General features: G+C 34.6%; 5 protein-coding genes across 7 annotated transcripts; all 5 read right to left on the bottom strand.

The window, feature by feature from the left end:
• Positions 1–1,001: 1,001 nt before the first annotated feature.
• Positions 1,002–4,162, bottom strand: LOC9304408 (probable magnesium transporter NIPA2). Of its 2 annotated transcripts, XM_021018738.1 has the most exons (9): positions 3,869–4,162; positions 3,102–3,336; positions 2,957–3,013; positions 2,388–2,478; positions 2,145–2,305; positions 1,935–2,062; positions 1,709–1,846; positions 1,541–1,633; positions 1,002–1,471 (listed from the first exon to the last, which is right to left on the bottom strand). In XM_021018738.1, the coding sequence occupies exons 2-9, from the start codon at positions 3,229–3,231 to the stop codon at positions 1,259–1,261; spliced, it is 1,011 nt and encodes a 336-aa protein (XP_020874397.1). In that variant the 5' UTR covers positions 3,232–3,336; positions 3,869–4,162; the 3' UTR covers positions 1,002–1,258. The 2 variants fall into 2 exon arrangements, with proteins under 2 accessions (XP_020874397.1, XP_020874396.1); XM_021018737.1 differs by lacking the exon at positions 3,869–4,162 and having other exon boundaries at positions 3,102–3,746.
• LOC110226505 (receptor like protein 30-like) lies at positions 3,288–5,030 on the bottom strand. The gene is made up of 2 exons (XM_021018434.1): positions 4,630–5,030; positions 3,288–3,336 (listed from the first exon to the last, which is right to left on the bottom strand). The coding sequence occupies exons 1-2, from the start codon at positions 5,028–5,030 to the stop codon at positions 3,288–3,290; spliced, it is 450 nt and encodes a 149-aa protein (XP_020874093.1).
• On the bottom strand, positions 4,362–7,170 carry LOC110226627 (receptor-like protein 12). Of its 2 annotated transcripts, none has more exons than XM_021018735.1 (2): positions 6,258–7,158; positions 4,362–5,975 (listed from the first exon to the last, which is right to left on the bottom strand). In XM_021018735.1, the coding sequence occupies exons 1-2, from the start codon at positions 7,093–7,095 to the stop codon at positions 5,077–5,079; spliced, it is 1,737 nt and encodes a 578-aa protein (XP_020874394.1). In that variant the 5' UTR covers positions 7,096–7,158; the 3' UTR covers positions 4,362–5,076. The 2 variants fall into 2 exon arrangements, with proteins under 2 accessions (XP_020874394.1, XP_020874395.1); XM_021018736.1 differs by having other exon boundaries at positions 5,314–5,402; positions 5,786–7,170.
• A 1,103-nt stretch (positions 7,171–8,273) lies between these two features.
• Positions 8,274–11,084, bottom strand: LOC110226910 (receptor-like protein 12). The gene has a single exon (XM_021019837.1). It carries the CDS (start codon positions 9,788–9,790, stop codon positions 8,333–8,335), a length of 1,458 nt encoding a protein of 485 aa, XP_020875496.1. The 5' UTR covers positions 9,791–11,084; the 3' UTR covers positions 8,274–8,332.
• On the bottom strand, positions 9,916–10,916 carry LOC110226504 (receptor-like protein 12). The gene is made up of 2 exons (XM_021018433.1): positions 10,039–10,916; positions 9,916–9,982 (listed from the first exon to the last, which is right to left on the bottom strand). Exons 1-2 carry the CDS (start codon positions 10,914–10,916, stop codon positions 9,916–9,918), a joined length of 945 nt encoding a protein of 314 aa, XP_020874092.1.
• Positions 11,085–17,211: the final 6,127 nt, after the last annotated feature.

The raw sequence follows: 17,211 nt of genomic DNA, 5'->3' as shown, positions 1-17,211 counted from the left end.
GAACACTAAACACAATTCATAAGAATTTTCTGTTATGTATTTGTTATCTGATTCGTGAAATCAAGATACTCAAATATCTTAAAATTGTTTAGCAAGTACGCATCAAAGTACTCATAGTATCCAAACCTAACTACTAAAATACATAAACTTTCAATGCATTAGTGTCCAAGATATGTGATTTTAAACGTTCAAATCTCGAATGATCCGATTCAAAGTATCTTAGAATCCAAAATATCTTAAAAATATCTACCGAAGAGACAAGAAAAATACGATGATTTTCCTTTTCACAAAACCGGTCGGGCCAAAGTACGTACGGTTCTCCGATTTTTATTTTTATGGGCACTAGTCTCATCCTGAGACCCCTTTTGAGTTGTGTCAAGTGGTCAAAGAAGAGTTAAAGTGGTACTTAGGCGAGTGTCCTGAAGAAATGATAGCCCCAAAAGAGTGAAAGAAGAAGATCACATGGAAAAAGAGTAGAAGAGTCGTGGAAGTTTGTTTGGTTAGGGAAAGTCAATTTTAGTTTTCATATAAAATTAAATAATCGACCAAACTCTCATGTCCCATCTTCACTTGTCTGCTTCTCTTAAATCACATCCACGCTACGGAAAATGATCACCATAATACACAAAAAGATGCCTTTTATTAGGTCTTTTGTCCGGTCTATTGTTTGGAAAATGGCATAAAAAAAAACTTATTTATAAGACAATCACATGTGCCATTTTATCTACAACTCACTAGACTAATTAACCTCTCGTTTTTTAAGGACATACACATTTGAAGCTAAGGCTAGTTAGGTTATTCTTATTGTTAACTGTTCTTCTCATCAAATCTCTTTTGAGATTCGTAACGGTCACGGTCACATTAAGTCGATGAAAGCTAGAGAAATGTGTTCGCTCTTTGGACCAATGTGTTCTTGATTAGTAATTAGACCAAATTATACAAAATGAGAAAGACAAAAAGAATGTGAAGAAAAATTTGTGAAGCTGTGAACTTTAATTCTGTGTTTTAAAACTTTCTTTATATCTCATATGAGAAACAAACAAAAAAATTAATATTTAAAAACATGAAGCAATCAATCAAATAGTATCCCTAACAAATCATTCACTAAACCTTCTCTTATCCAAAAAACAAATTATACCCTTAAACCCAATATGCTCTGTTTTTCTCACTTTCCACCCAAAAAAGTTCTCTTCGAGGCTTTCGTGCCCGTGTTGCCTCGTTCTAGACCGTTAGATGATCTACCATCGGAGCCGTGGGATTATAAAATTGCAGGCCTAGTGGAATTGGAACTGCGACTGGAACCTGAGTTTATGAAAACAGGAGTGTCTCTAGGCGAGTGTGATGTGGAGCCGCGTAAGCTGGCACTGTTTCCCATGTCCTTAGTCTTATGGAGAAGAAAGGTTCCTGACAAAATGGTCACAAAGCCACATAGCTCGGTCGCAATTTGCAATCCGCTTTGAGAAGCCCAGTCCTGGACCATAAACAAATGATGATGATGAATAGTTTAGTTTATGATCACTTTTCAATAACCGTATTTTACCTTGAACATGATCATACTAGCTAAGATGGTGAATGTTGTAAACATAACGTAGTAAACTGGAGATATGACCGCTGTGTTAAAATTATCCAGAGCCTGCAAAGATGAAAACAGGATTTTGTTAGTCAGAAAAAATTGCAATGTGACAATAAAACCAAATTTTGTTATTACCTTGTTCAAGTAGTTGATTTGTAAAATGCAACATATGGTCACTACTATGATGAAGATCCATGCGTGGAAGTACTTGAACTGATTCATCCCGGAAAAAGTCAGCTTTATGGCGATTGCCACAGCTTTAACACTCATAACCTAACATGCAAGAGATACCGAGACAATTACTTATAAGCGAGTAGAGATATATACTAAGAGATGGCTAAAGAAAAATATGAAAACATACAGTAAGAGAGCCCATTAAAGAGCAAATCCCAACATATACTATCATATGCGTCTTCCCATAACGCGGCTCGTAGTAGAAGATCAATGCAAGCACCACAACCAAAACCACAGCAGAGTAAGCAAGGAAACCTGGTTAAAACATTCAAGCAATAGAGCATGTTTCAGTCCAATTAGAATCTATTTTTTGTCAAAAACATTTATAGTTCTATACCTGGTTCGGTAGCAAGGTGCCATACTTGCTTGACTGATTCAATGTCTTGCTCGTGAGGAGCATGTAAAACAATCGTTGTAGATCCAACAACGCAGAGGACACAGCCAAGTATACCGAAAATATGCAACTTCTCTTCCAAAATAAAATGTGCTAGCACTGCGCTGCATAACACGGTTTTCGTTTTCAGGAAACTACGTCAACGCAGACACAACGGGAAGAGATAGGCATAGTGGATACAGATACCTGAAAATAATACTTAGAGCTCCCAAGGGTGTCACTAGAATAGCCGGTGCAAATGCATAAGCTGCAAAATTGGCTATCTCCCCAACAATCACTGTAAGAATTAGTAGGAATACAATATTAGTTATCATAACCAAAGCTCCATGCCCATTGATATTAAATCCAACAGAATCTAGGATTTGAACAATTTTTCTATGGTTTTGCTTGTTCGTAGCTCCTTAATCCCAGGATAAAATTAGCCAAATTATCACAAATATGTGATTTGAGATCAATCTAATGATGTTACTCTTCCAAAAGCTATCAGATATCTGTCATACAGAACTGTGATGTCTCAATATAAAACCAAAATTTAGATCATTTAAACCAGGAGTCTTCCATGAACCATCTGATAAATGACTAGAAACATTCTCTTGCTAAAAGAGAGTGTTTGAATAGTGATAAGATCCAAAACATGTCCCAAGCACACAATACTGCATAAGTCACAACATCTCTAGCTAGATAACAAACATGTAAAAAGTGATTTGCAACAGAATTTACCAAAACCATTAATAGAGGATATTGATCAGACTTACTTGTTATCATTCCAGCCCACCACCAAGGTTCATATAAGTATCCATACCCTCCTTCACCTGATCACAGATAATCAACATGAAGAAGCAAAATTAGTTTTAATTTGAAGAGCAAGAGTAAGAAAAAGCTCTCAATGAATCAGAGAACCTGCTCTGGCTCCGCTAACACCGGCCTTCTTAAGACCTTTTTTCTTGATGATGAAGCTAGAACCAATGAATATACTCGAAGACACAGCTAAAATGACTCCATGTATATTATCAGGTGACATCTCCTCCATCTTTGCTAATATTTATAGTTTTGCTTATGTACAAATTAAGATAATTTTTCAGGTTGCTAATGATGAAAATTTCCAGAAAGTTTAGGCTGAAGATAGCTATTGCGTCTACAAAAAAAACACACAAACAAATAAGAATCAGAATAAATATCCACTTTATAATCAAACTCAACATAAAACACATATATTCCAAACGATTACTAATTAATTTTAGCAATTGCCTCACTAGTTATGTTCCGAAAATATAAATTCTGAGTTTCAAAATATTCTTTGTGGCAGAAAATTTGATAACCAGACAAATGGCTACAAGTAGATTACACAGAGACAGAGACACAGAGACAAAACAGAGAGATAGAAGCAAGGAAAAAGACAAATCTGAACACATAAACAAAAAATCAAACGATGTCACAAGAAACAGCTGCGACTATACAAAATCTAGGATCTTTCGATTATTTCTGATTTTCCTCAAAAGATGTTAACAAATCAAAAGAAAAAGATTAAGACCCACAAAAACTCATTTTCTATACGTTACCTTGTCCACAATAAAATAATCAAATCACCAGTAAATGAAATAAATCAAAAAGAAGAAAAAATCTGGAAGCTAGAAGTAGCAAAAGAATATTCGAATCGTATCTCAAACCTTTTTCATCTCTTCCATTTTTGTACACCAAAACAAAATCAAGAAATGTGGAAGACGTAATTAATGATTTTTTTTCCGTTTTTTCTTGGAAATGAAACGTAATGTGAAATTTTTTTAGGGTTCTTTGTGTTGATGGAACTGAATCTGAAAAAAATGAAAGCAAAGAAGAGAAGAGACAGAGAGATACAGTAGTATTGGTAACGAAATTATAGGAAACTATAGAACTAACTCTATGCATAACACACTTATAATACAACTCAAAACATTAGAGTTACACATATACACAAACTTTTAAATTTAGACCGTTTCGGTTCTACTTTATTGGTTTATTTTTTTTTGGTTCATAAAATTAATCCTCTGTCATATAATACAACAATCCTCTGTAACCAAAGTTTCATGCTATAACTATTATACAATTTTTGTTTCTACATAAAACGTTGCAAAACATATTCTTTACGACTTTAGAATATACACTATATATATTTCGAATAAGTGTAGAATAGATTGATAATATGATTTTCAAACAAAGTGTTGAGAAAGTTTATTGAACTATAGTTGCAAGCTAGGGAACATCATCCTCCTAGTAAGTGATGCTTACTTAAGTAAAGAGTGAAACAATTCTCATGAACAAGTCACGTTTATATGAAGTGAGAATGTGGCCGATGGTGAGTCCACACACAACACCAAGTACATAGCCTATTGCAGCTGCGATCCAGCTCAATACTTGTTCTTCTTCTTCCTTCGCCTCAGCTTGCTCTTGCTTTGTTGCTTCTTCTTCTCCGCCGCATGTTTCTTGGAGAGGAACACCGCATAGATTGGGATTCCCTGTAAATGAAGAACTATTCTGGCTTTGAATCTGAGTGGCTTGTGGTATTGGACCTTCAAGCATGTTGTAAGAGAAGTTCATCCTCTCTAGAAACGTGAGTTTTCCGAGCTCTGGTGGGATACTGCCGAATAATCTGTTTTGAGATAGATCCAATGATTCGAGATTGCTCAAGTTCGATAGAGATGGTGGAATATGGCCTGTGAAATCGTTGTTTGACATGTTGAGCACAATCAGTTCCTTGAGAAGACCAATGGATTCAGGGATGTCTCCTTCGAATCTGTTTCTGGAGACGTCGATGGTTTTGTAGATTGTGAAACCACTCCCAACCAGCTCCATCTTTAAGCCTTTGTTTATTAGAGCCACCGACTTGTGATAGTGTCTTCTAAATGCTCATCATACTATCTACAATGTTTACGACTGATGACATTGCGGGGTGGACTAATGACATTGCAGTCCACCCCACAAAGTACTCTGATGGCAAGACTCCAGTGAAGCGATTATCTGATATATCAAAGATTCGCAGCTTAGGAAAACTTACAGAATCTTTAGGAGAAGATATTGGCCCATAAAACTCGTTAGAACGAAGAACAAGAATCTGTAGATTGGGCAACAATCTCAACCATAAAGGAAATGTGCCATTGATTATGTTATCTTCCACGTTCAAAAACTCGAGTCGACTACAGTTGATCAATGACTTGGGAAGCTCTCCTGAAAAAAAGTTGTGACCAATATCAAGTGATCCTAGGACAACACTGATAGATTCCTCTTGAAAAACACCAGACAGACTGTTATTCCGAAGATGCAAGACCGAAAGAGATAAATTCTTAAAACATCGAGGAATAGAACCGATGAACTTGTTGTTGGATAAAACAAACATATTAAGATTAAATATTTCACATATTTCCCGAGGAATATCTCCTGAAAACTGATTATCGGAGCTGAAAAAGTCCGACGTAGAGCGTGGTAACAAAGGAAACGGATTCTGGAAAGTGTTTGAACTTATGTCAAGCGTATCTAGTTCTCCACATCTTTGAATAACATCCGCAGGTCCTTCAAAGCCATTGAAAGAACTATGAGAAATGTTAACATACCTCAACGTTGGTAGTCTCCATAACCATTCTGGTACTTGGCCTTCAATTTGATTGGCAGAGATGTCTAAATCATACAAACTGGTTTGGTTTTGTAGAAACTTGGGAAACTCTAAAATATTGCAGGATGATAAAATCAATGTCCCCATGGCTGACGGAAAATGGAGAGTTGAACTGATCTTCAAATTAATCCCTGAAAGATCCAAATAACTTAGTGACAAGAGACGTGAGAAAATACTCAAATCAACAATGCCCGGATTGAAATTGTTTTCTCCAATGAATAAGTCTCGAAGTTTGGATTGTGAAGAGATATTCCCAATCTCAAGAGGACCGCTGAAGTTGTTTGTTCCCAGGTCAAGGTAGGTCAACGAAGGGATCATGAAGAGAGAAGAGGGAATGGTTCCAGAAAATGAATTTCCACTAATATCAAAAGCCTCCAGTTTGGAGAGACTACTCATGTTAGATGGGAGCATACCTCTGAACTGGTTAAAACCAAGGTTGATATAAGTAAGCGAGCTCATGTTGAGTAGCATAAGTTGGAAATCTGTTAGTCGGTTTAGGTTGCCCATCGAATCTGGTCGTTCACTGGTTAAATCATTATCCGAAAGAGAAAGAACAGCGAGATTAGAAAGATTTCCGAATGCAGAAGGAATCTTTCCAAAAAGATTGCAATAACGAAGCCTCAAAACCTTCAGATATTTGAGGTTGCCCATCCAATCCGGTATCTCACCAGTTAAATCATTAAAAGAAAGATCAAGTTCAGAGAGATAAGAAAGATTTCCGAGTGAAGAAGGAATCTTTCCGATGAATTTGCAACGACGAAGACTCAAAACCCTCAAATACTTGAGATTGCCAATGGAATCTGGTAGAGTACCCGAAAGATTATTGTGGCCAAGCTTAAGGGTTTGAAGATGTTGTAGTCTAAACAGGCTGCTATTAGATCTCAAAGGGCCATTGAGATTACTGTACTCGAGATTCAACTCAACCACCACTCCCGTCTTAGGATCACATGAGATACCATCCCACGAACAGCAATCAGTGTTGTTCCTCCACTTCTCTGTTGCTGTTTCAGACATCCTCCAATCGGGCCTTTGGATATAGAACTCGTTCTTGAACTCCCAAAGAGCATCCCTCTGGTCTGGAAGACACAAGTCTTTAGCAGGAGAAGCAATAACAAGTATTGAGTTAGAAAGGCAGAAGATTAAACACAAGCTTATTGTTATCACTCTCCTCTCACTACAAGATAGCTTCATATTTTTTTCTTTGATTGGTTTTTTTTTTTTTATTTTTTTTCTGTGAAACGAATTGATCATTGGATTGTCTCACATTTGTGGAGTGAATTAAAACTTGACTTGAAAAGTCTTCTGTGAAGACAAAAAGATGAGATATTTTCACAAACGCCAATAATCCCAGCCGTGTGGTATGGGTTAATCATTCAAACGCTCTGCCAAAATCCAGCTCTCTTAGTGGGTTGAGAGAGTGACAGTGAAAGTGACGATGAACCCGGAACATGTCTTTGGCTTGCGAAATCAAAATTATCAATAATTTATTTCCTCCAAATCTTTGTCTTTAATATTTCTTCACTCCCAAGTTTTCGTTTAGACTTCACTCCCAATTTCTTGTCTTATTTCTTCTAATTCACATAGAAGTAAAAACATATACAGCCAAAGGAATGATATTAGTTGTCCTGAACATTTGGATTAACAATTATTATCCAACGCCAACTGAATCAATCAATTAAACTTTTTTTCCTTGTTAAAAAAACAAAAACAGAGTGTTAAAACAAACACTTATGTTCTTGACCAAACTTACTTGTTATCATTTCACCCCTAATCAATAAGAAAAAAAAAATTAGCTAAACAAAAAAGTGATTTTTGTAAAGAGATTAGTTAAGCTATATGAAGAAATTAAGATTTGTGAAAATTTGTTATTTCCGTTAACTGTGACAGTTACAACTCTCAAACTTAGGCTTTGACTTCGGTTTAAATTGGTCAACACTTAATTACTCGGTTTAAACTAAACCGGTTATAATGACACAGTCACTAAACACTTTAACATGACTACTTGAATTAAAGATGGAAGAAAAACTCATCTTATATATTGCCCATGAGAGTGTTGAAACAATGGTGTGGTAAACACATCCACAAGTATACGAGCTCTGCATACATGAAGTGTAACAAGTGTTTTAACAATCGATGTCGATGTTCTTTGTTCTCTCGTGAAAAACAAGATTGTTGGCACAGTACTTAATGCAGCAGTAGAATCACAGTAGATAACAACATGATTGTTGCTGAGGACACTGACAATTTTAATAAGTGATTTTTGAAATCTGCTCTGGGTCCCGCTTACACCCTCTTCTTGAGACCTTTTTCTTAATGATAAAGACAAAGTTGTTGCCAATCAAGTTTCACAAGTTTAGTATATTTATTGAAAAACGAAAGCAAGAGGAGGAGACAAAGAGATAGTATGTAACAAAATTTTGGGAACAAACCACACGCATTATAAATTTATGACAAGGGGACATCATCCTCCTAAGAAGTGTTGCTTTGATTAAGTAAAATAGTGAAAGATTCTCATGAACCACTCACGTTTATATGAAGTGAGAATGTGGCCGATCGTGAGTCCACACACAACACCAGGTACGTAGCCTATCGCAGCTGCGATCCAGCTCAATACTTGGTCTTTTTCTTCATCTTGATCTTGCTTTGTTGCTTCCTCTTCTTCTCCCTCGCAAGTTTCTAGGAGAGGAACACCGCAGAGCCCAGGATTCTCTGCGAATGAAGAACTATTCTGGCTTTGAATCTGAGTTCCTTGTGGTATTGGACCTTCAAGCATGTTGTAAGAGAAGTTCATTTGTGCTAGAAACGTGAGTTTCCCGAGCTCTGGTGGGATTTTTCCGGATAATCTGTTTCTAGATAGATCCAATGATTCGAGATCAGTCAAGTTTGATATAGATGGTGGAATACTACCTGTGAAAGCGTTGTTTGACATATTGAGCACAATCAGTTCCTTAAGTAAACCGATGGATTCGGGAATACTCCCTTCGAATCTGTTTCCGGAGACATCGATGGTTTTGTAAATTGTGAAAACACTCCCAACCAGCTCCATCTTTAATCCTTTCACCGTCATAGTCACTGAGTTATAATAGTTTCCAGAGTCACGTCCTGCATACCTACTTGGCATAATATCTACAATGTCTATGGCTGATGACATTGCACTCCAACCCGCAAAGTAATCTGATCGAAGGACTCCATTGAAGCGATTTTCCGAAATGTCAAAGATTCGCAGCTTTGGGAAGCTCAAATAATCTCTAAGCGAAGATATTGGACCATGGAACTCGTTAGAACGAAGGACAAGAATCTGTAGATTGGGCAGCAACCTCAACCAGAATGGAAATTTGTCATTGATTATGTTGTCTTCCACGTTCAGAAACTCGAGACGAGTGCAGTTGATCAAAGACTTGGGAAGCTCTCCTGATAACTGGTTGCGACCAACATCAAGTGATCTCAAGTGATCACTGATAGATTCTTCTGGAAAAGTACCGGAGAAGTTGTTATTCCGAAGATGCAAGACCGAAAGAGTAGTATTAAATTTCTCAAAACACCGAGGAATAGAACCGTTGAAGTTGTTGTTGGATAAAACAAGTGTATCAAGAGAAACCAATTTGCATATTGTCCTAGGAATCTCTCCCGAAAACCGATTATCAGAGCCTAAAAAGATCGTCGTAGAGTTTGGTAACAAAGGAAACGGATCCTGGAATGTGTTTGAACTTATATCAAGCATAATTAATTCTCCACATCTTTGAATAACATCTGTTGATCCTTCGAAACCACTGAAATAATTTTGAGAGATGTTTACATACTGCAACTCCGGTAGACTCCACAACCATTCCGGTACTTGGCCTTGAATTTGATTGGCTGAGATGTCTAAATAATACAAAGTGGTTTGGTTCTGTAGAAACTTGGGGAACTCAGCAAGATTGCAGGATGATAAAATCAAGGTGCCCATGGGTGAGGGAAGACAGAGTTGAACTGATCTTCAAATTAATCCCCGAAAGATCCAAATAACCAAGTGACAAGAGAGGTGAGAATATACTTATGTCAACCATGCTTCTTGTATTAATATAAGAGAGGTCAAGTAACGTAAGTGACTTGAGATGCAAGAAAATGTTGAAATCGACCATGCCTCTCCCTGTGTTCCCTGTGTTCCATAAAGAAAGGTCAAGATAAAACAGCCCGACTAGTTTCGATATAGACTCCGGGATTGGCCCTTTGAAATTGTTTTCTAGAAGGGACAAAACTCCAAGGTTAGATGGTGAAGAGGTATTCCCAAAGTCAAGAGGACCGCTGAAGTCGTTTCTTCCCAAAACAAGAGAGGTCAATGAAGGGAGCATGAAGAGAGACGACGAAATAGATCCGGAAAATGAATTTCTATCAATCCCAAAATACACCAATTTGGAGAGGCTACTCATATTAGATGGGAGCATTCCTTCGAACTGGTTAGAACCAAGGTCGATCAAGGTGAGCTCGCTCAAGTTGAGTAGCATACTAGGAAACTTCCCACTGAGCTTGGTTGATCCAAGATGCAACTCTGTTAGCTTGTTTAAATGGCCCATCGAATCCGGTAGCTCACCGGTGAAATCATTAACAGAAAGATCAAGACTAGTGAGATAAGAAAGATTTCCGAGTGAAGAAGGAATCTTTCCAAAGAGATTGCAATTACCAAGACTCAAAACCCTCAAATATTTGAGATTGCCTATGGAATCTGGTAGAATACCCGAAAAATTATTCGAGCCAAGATCCAGGTTGTGAAGATGCTGTAGTCTAAACAAGCTACTATCATATCTTAAAGGGCCATTGAGAAAACTGTTCATGAGGTCTAACTCTACTACCTTACCTGTTTTAGGATCACAAGAGACACCATCCCAGGAGCAGCAATCAGTGTTGTTCCTCCAACTCTTTGTCTTCTTATCACCAACAATCCCATTGGAAGGGAGCTTTTGGACATAGAACTCGTTCTTGAACTCCAAAAGAGCATTCTTCTGGTCTGCACGACACAAGTGCCTAACATGAGAAGCCAAAACAAGTATTGAATTAGAAAGGGACAAGATCAAACACAAGCTCCATATTGTCATCTTCCTTCGACTACAAGAATGCAACATAGTTTTTTTTTCTTTGATTTTTTCTTTTCTGAGAAAGTGATATGAGTGATGTTGATAAGTGATGGCTCTAGTAGACCCATGGTTTGTCTCTTACGGTTGTGGAAAAAATTAAAGATTGACTTAACAAGTCTCTTGTAAAAAGTGGCCTCATCTCCCACAAAGATTTATGAATTTCCAATGAACGCTCCACAAAATCAATTACTTGCGGTGTGGGGTTACCTCAGCACAAAGACTCTTTTGATTATTCAGAAGCGTAGACGCAATTTTCTCAGCTGTGTGATGAGTGCTAATCAATTGCGCAAACGCTCTTTAATGGGGCACGCTCGTGAGAGAGTCACCGTGAAAGTTCCGATAAACCCTCTTTGCCTTTGCCACACGGCCCACACCTCTAAAGCAATCAACAACAGTTTCTTTATTTTATTTATTTTTACATTTTCTGTATTAGTTATTTAATACTCTCTCCATTTCATAATATAAGTCATTTTAGTTAAAAAAGCACGCAGATTAAGAATATCTATTTTTTAAAAAGTTCAACCAATCATAAAAGAGACTGCATCATATAAACTAGATTTTAACCCGCGGTACACCGCGGGATGATTTATTTTTAAAGTTAGTATAAAAATATTTTGTAAATTGTATCTCCTTATAAAATATTTATTTATATTATAGTTTACAATTGTTATTAAGTAACGGTATACCACGAGTCCACGAGACAGTTGTTAATAAACTGAGGATTTAACCCGTATTAAAACGGCATGTTAATGATATTTATAAATATTGATTCAAATTCGTCCGCCATATAAACCAGTTCCGAAATATAACCCGTTCATAATTTCTTAACCCGTCCCGTGATTTGTTTTTATTTTAAAATTTAATGATTATTTATTATATATAAAAGTTTACAAATCATATCATTCTCTAAGACATTTATATTTTAATAAACTGAAGCGGCATGTTAATGAAATTTTAAAATTTAATAAATATTGATTCAAACTCGTCCACCATATAACTTCATTCCGAAATATAACCCACCATGTAACTTCTTAACTCGTCCCGTAATTTTTTTTTTAAAAGTAGTAATTTTTAAAATTTAACGATTATTTATTATATATAAAAGTTTGCAAATTTTATAATTTTTAAGATATTTATATTTTATAGTTTACAATTGTTATTAAGTAACATTATACCACGGGACAATTTTTGGTTTTATACAATCTTTTCTAAATGAGACTGATTTAATTAATATGTCTAATATTGGTGGTATTAAAAAAAAATTAAGGATTTAATCTGTATTGAAGCGGCGGATTAATAATATTTTAATCTTTTTATTATTGTTGATTCAAAAACCTGTTCCGCCAAACCCGTCCCGCAAAAAAACTCATTTATTTTATTAATTATGATCTTATTTATGATATGATTCTGAATCATTGTCTAAATATTTTAATCGATGTAGAACGTTAAACACACATTTTCGTCAGTTGGATAATATATGTCCTTTTTAAAATTTCGAATCACAATATATGCAAAAAAAAAAATTGATTTTTTTTTACTTTATATATTATATGATGATTCAAAACAGTTAAAAAACAAATCAAACAAAAATGATAGGAGAATCATAATTCTAAATCTTAATCATATCTTCTAAATATCTAAATTATTAAATACAGAATATCCGGTGTATGAGTTTGGTTAAATATAACCCGACCCAACAAACTTTTTATGACTAAAATATATAAACGGGTCGGATATCCAAATAACCCGGAAGCATTTTTACCCACCCGTCACCAAAATGACTGCAAAAATACTAGTATAGATAATTAATATTAAAATAATATAAATTTGCATAAAAACTTGAAAACGACTTTTATTGTGAAACAAAAAAGTTTATCCAAAACGATTTAAATTATGAAACAAAGGGAGTATTCTTTAACCCAAAAACATTATTAGATAATAATATCAATGATGGGCTTATGAAACGTGACCGGCCCAAGTTGTGATTTTATGGTTTTGGTTTTCTAGTTTTAATTTGATTAGGATATTATTGCTTTTATGATTTATTTTTTCCTTATTCCTGTTGGACTAGATAGACTCAAATCATGTGGTATTTTCTTATAAATACCGTGAGAACTCAATGTAAAAGATAATGAAAATTAGTTATCAGAAACGGTTGGTATCATTGTCTTTTAGCTCTTGATTGAGACCTATCAATTGGTATCAGAGCCGTCATCTCGCTTTTGATTCGAACCACTTCGTGGTATCAAAAGTAACCTTCATTCACCATCTATCTCAGTTTTGATATGGACCACACTTTATGGTATCAAACCTATTTTTATCATGTTTCTCGGTTTTGATCCAGACCACATTATTTGTAGTATCGAAACCTCTATTTCTTTATGTATATAAAAAAAAAAAAGAAAAAAAAATGTTGAGGACATGGGAAGAACAGAAACAGATTGCAGATTTGTTCCTGAGTAGGACAAGGTTATTTTCGAGGGGAGGGTATTGATGAGCTCATGAAACGTGACCGGCTCAAGTTGTGGTTTATGGTTTTGGTTTTATAGTTTTAATTTGATTAGGATATTATTGTTTTTATGATTTATCTTCTCCATATTCTTACTGGACTAGATAGACTCAAAAATCATATGCTGTTTTCTTATAAATACCGTGAGAACTCAATGAAAAAGATAATAAGACTGGGACCTATCAATCAAAACTTTTTACTTTTTATTTTTATTTTTCTTTTTCTTGTCTCTCGAAACATGTCTTTGCCATCTTTTTACCTTGTTGAAACTGACTCAAAAGCTGTCCAGGACCGGCTCATATAGGTGAGTCCGGGAAGAGGGCTGATTCAATATTGTTGGGCTTGAGAATTTTTGTTTTTTCGCCTTTCCTTACTATTGGACTATGGATTAGGCCTTGCGCCGCCGGACCTCCCATCCCTTGCCATGCCATCAGCTGATCATGTCCGGTAATACGATGGTCGAATAGAAACAGTACAACATTTTGAAAAGTTTCTTAATTTTTAATGAAAAAAAAAACACTACACAAAAAATTCTTAATCAAAAAGCAAGAGATGGAAATAGACAATCTCAACCATAATGGAAAGGAACCATTGATTTTGTTGTCTTCCACATTCAAAAGATCGAGTTGAGTGCAATCAGAAACTTGGGAAGTTCTCCTGATAACCGGCTGTGACCAATATCAAGTGATCTCAAGGTTTCCCTGATAGAATCCTCTAGAAAAATACCAGAGAGGCGGTTTATTCTGAAGATGCAAGACCGAAAGAGTAATATTAAAATTCTTAAAACACCGAGGAATTGAACCGTTGAAGTTGTTGTTGGACAAAACAACTGTCCAAGAGCAATCAATTTGAATATTTCTCTAGGAATCTCTCCCGAAAACTGATTATCAGAGCCTGAAAAGAACATTATTGAGTTTGGTAACAAAGGAAAATCATGGAATGTGTTTGAACTTATATCAAGCATACGATTTGCACTTCTTTGAATAACATTTGTTGATCCCTTAAAACCACTGAAGAAATTCTGAAAAATGTTTACATACCGCAGCACTGGTAATCCCCACAATCCGATTGGCAGAGATGTCTACAAAAGAAAAGTTGGTTTTGGTTTGAAGAAACTTGGGAAACTCAACAAATTAACGTATCTATGGGTGAGAGAGAAGATGGAGAGCTGAACTGATCTTCAAATTAATCCCTGAAAGATCCAAATGACCAAGTGACGTGAGATTTGAGAAAATACTTATGTCAACCATGCTTCTTGTATTAAGATAAGAGATGTCAAGAAACCTAAGTGACTTGAGATTCAAGAAGATGTTGATATCAGGGGCGGACCCAAAATATTTTTTTACCCGGGTCAAATTGCTATAACATTATATCATTTAACCAAATTATGCTAGATTTAATTATACAAACCCTATGATTCTAACAAGAAATTTTAAATTTTAGGGAGGTCAGCTGACCCTCCTTTGATACACGTGGGTCCGCTACTGGTTGATATCGAGTATCGACCATGCCTCTCCTTGTGTTCCAAAAGTATAGGTCAAGAAATTACCAGAGCCCGACTAGTTTTGATATAGATCCCAAGATTGGCCCACTGAAACTGTTTTCTTCAAGGGTTAAACTTCCAAGTTTAGAGGGTGAAGAGAGATTCCCAATCTCAAGAGGGCCATTGAAGTCATTTCTTCCCAAGTTAAGGTGGGTCAATGAAGGGAGTATAAAGAGAGAGACGTTGGAATAGATGAGGAAAATAAATTTCCACTAATCTCAAAATCCTCTAGTTTGGAGAGTTGACTCTCCTTCGATCCACGTGGGTCCGCTGCTGAAGTCATGGAATTTGGAAAGTGTCTTGCCTTGCCTAAGAGTTAAGGGCACCAAAGCACGGCCGGACATCTTCTTGCGCCGTTGAAAAGTTCCGATCGTTGTTGTGTCGCTACAACACCCCGTAGAATACCAATTTGCAAGACTAATCGATAGAAATGAAAAAGATAGTATTTCAATTAAAGATTATATAGATTAAAAAAATGAAAGATATATCTTTTGAGTGAATTTGTATGTTAGAACTAAACATTTTAGGATTAAACAAAATGTAAATATGTTTTTTACGATGTTTGTCTTAACTTAATTAAAACATGTAAATCTCCAAATTATATTGTCATTCGAAATTATGATACGCTTTCGGTTTATTACAAAATTTAATGAGCATATCTTTTAAAAACTACACCCTTTTTTTTCTCAACATTTTTGTGTTAATGGAAAGACTTAAAAAATCATTCTGGAAAAAAAAAAGATTTTGTTCGTTTTTAAAAGATATGATACTAACAAGAAATTTCTTCTTGATCAAAAAAAACGAAAATCATTCTGGAAAACATATACAAAATATAATGAGTAGAAACGGACACGAGCATTCCGTGTTTGTTCGTTTTAACGGGTGTGATTGGTGACATGAGTTATTATGTGGTATCATTGAATTAGGAAGATAACTCAAAAATGTTACCAATCATGATATGTTTATAAAATTTTGCATTAGAGGTTGAAGTTTGTTGAGTTATGATCTATATATACATTTTTGGAACACTTTTAGCAAATAAATCCTGGAGTTTCACCTTATTTACGAGTCTATGCCATTGGCATTTATTATTTATTTTTACAAAATTTTAATAAAAGATATTAACCAAACAATATCTTGCCTAATTTGTTTCTAAAAATCTCTACACAATCTTTCCATATATCTTCAGAAAACATTTATAGCAAATATTTATATTAACATTTTGCATAGCAATAAAAATAATAATTTATAATAATCAAAATATTCACATAAAAAAACCATATAAACATATAGGAAAAAAAAACTATATCTATCATCATTTAAGCCGTTGTTTTATTTAAATAAAAAAAAAGACAAAAACTTGTAATCATATACTTTATATAATAAATTTAAAATATATATTAGTAATATAAATTTAAAATCATTCAAACAACAGTATACCACGGGTGAGATCATAAAATTATTGATATTTTATAATAATAACAATTTATTTTATTGGATTTTATAACACTAATAATTTAGCTAACATGATAATATAGACAAGTTTATATGAGATGACGGGTTTGGGTCGATATTAATAAATAACGGTATATCACGGATGAAATCCTAAAATTAACAATCAAAATACAATTATACAATCTTAAACACAAAACAAAAAAAAAACAATATTAACAAAACAAATACAACTTAAATTTCAAAATTTTAGTTATAAAAAAACCGACCCACGGTATACTGCGGAGTAAAATATTCAAAATTTTAAAATCCACCATACATCGTTACTTAAAAAAAATGTATGTTTTTGTATCTATACTTCAAAAATTGAAACCTAAACAATAGTAATCATACACTAAATAATATATATATAGATATCTACATTTAAAATTATAAATTATTATGATATATCTTCAGTTAATCTTTTAAAAAAATAACATTATATTTTTTAAAAAATATAGCCCCGCGGTGTACTGCGGGTTAAATTCTAGTGACTTACATTTTTGAGTTATCTTCTTTGTAAAATTGCTAAATCAAAAATTAACTCAAAAAAATGGAAATTCTCATGAGTTAGGAGGTGGTAAGTTGAGTTATAATTTTTACTTTAAAAAAAAGAAAATTATTTTTAAATTAAAATAAAATGTCTTAAATTAATTTGAATAATGAGAAAAAATTATTATTATTATCTTACTTTTATTCAATAACATTTCATA

Source organism: Arabidopsis lyrata, assembly GCF_000004255.2.
Source record: "Arabidopsis lyrata subsp. lyrata unplaced genomic scaffold ARALYscaffold_7, whole genome shotgun sequence".
NCBI lineage: Eukaryota > Viridiplantae > Streptophyta > Magnoliopsida > Brassicales > Brassicaceae > Arabidopsis > Arabidopsis lyrata.
Note: the sequence above shows the minus strand (reverse complement) of the source record. Positions and strands in the feature narration are given on the sequence as shown.

Coding starts and splice junctions, on each gene's coding strand:
- LOC9304408 (XM_021018738.1), bottom strand. CDS start 3,231: ATGGAGGAGATGTCACCTGATAATATACATGGAGTCATTTTAGCTGTG. Junction 2,479..2,956: donor GTGGGCTGGAATGATAACAA/GTAAGTCTGATC, acceptor TAATTCTTACAG/TGATTGTTGGGGAGATAGCC. Junction 2,306..2,387: donor GCTCTAAGTATTATTTTCAG/GTATCTGTATCC, acceptor CGTGTTATGCAG/CGCAGTGCTAGCACATTTTA.
- LOC110226505 (XM_021018434.1), bottom strand. CDS start 5,030: ATGGAGCTGGTTGGGAGTGGTTTCACAATCTACAAAACCATCGACGTC. Junction 3,337..4,629: donor GGAGAAGAAGAAGCAACAAA/GCAAGAGCAAGC, acceptor TTTTTTTTGTAG/ACGCAATAGCTATCTTCAGC.
- LOC110226627 (XM_021018735.1), bottom strand. CDS start 7,095: ATGATCAATTCGTTTCACAGAAAAAAAATAAAAAAAAAAAAACCAATC. Junction 5,976..6,257: donor TGGTTTTAACCAGTTCAGAG/GTATGCTCCCAT, acceptor TGGATCTTTCAG/GGATTAATTTGAAGATCAGT.
- LOC110226910 (XM_021019837.1), bottom strand. CDS start 9,790: ATGGGCACCTTGATTTTATCATCCTGCAATCTTGCTGAGTTCCCCAAG.
- LOC110226504 (XM_021018433.1), bottom strand. CDS start 10,916: ATGACAATATGGAGCTTGTGTTTGATCTTGTCCCTTTCTAATTCAATA. Junction 9,983..10,038: donor TTCAAAGGGCCAATCCCGGA/GTCTATATCGAA, acceptor TATGGAACACAG/GGAACACAGGGAGAGGCATG.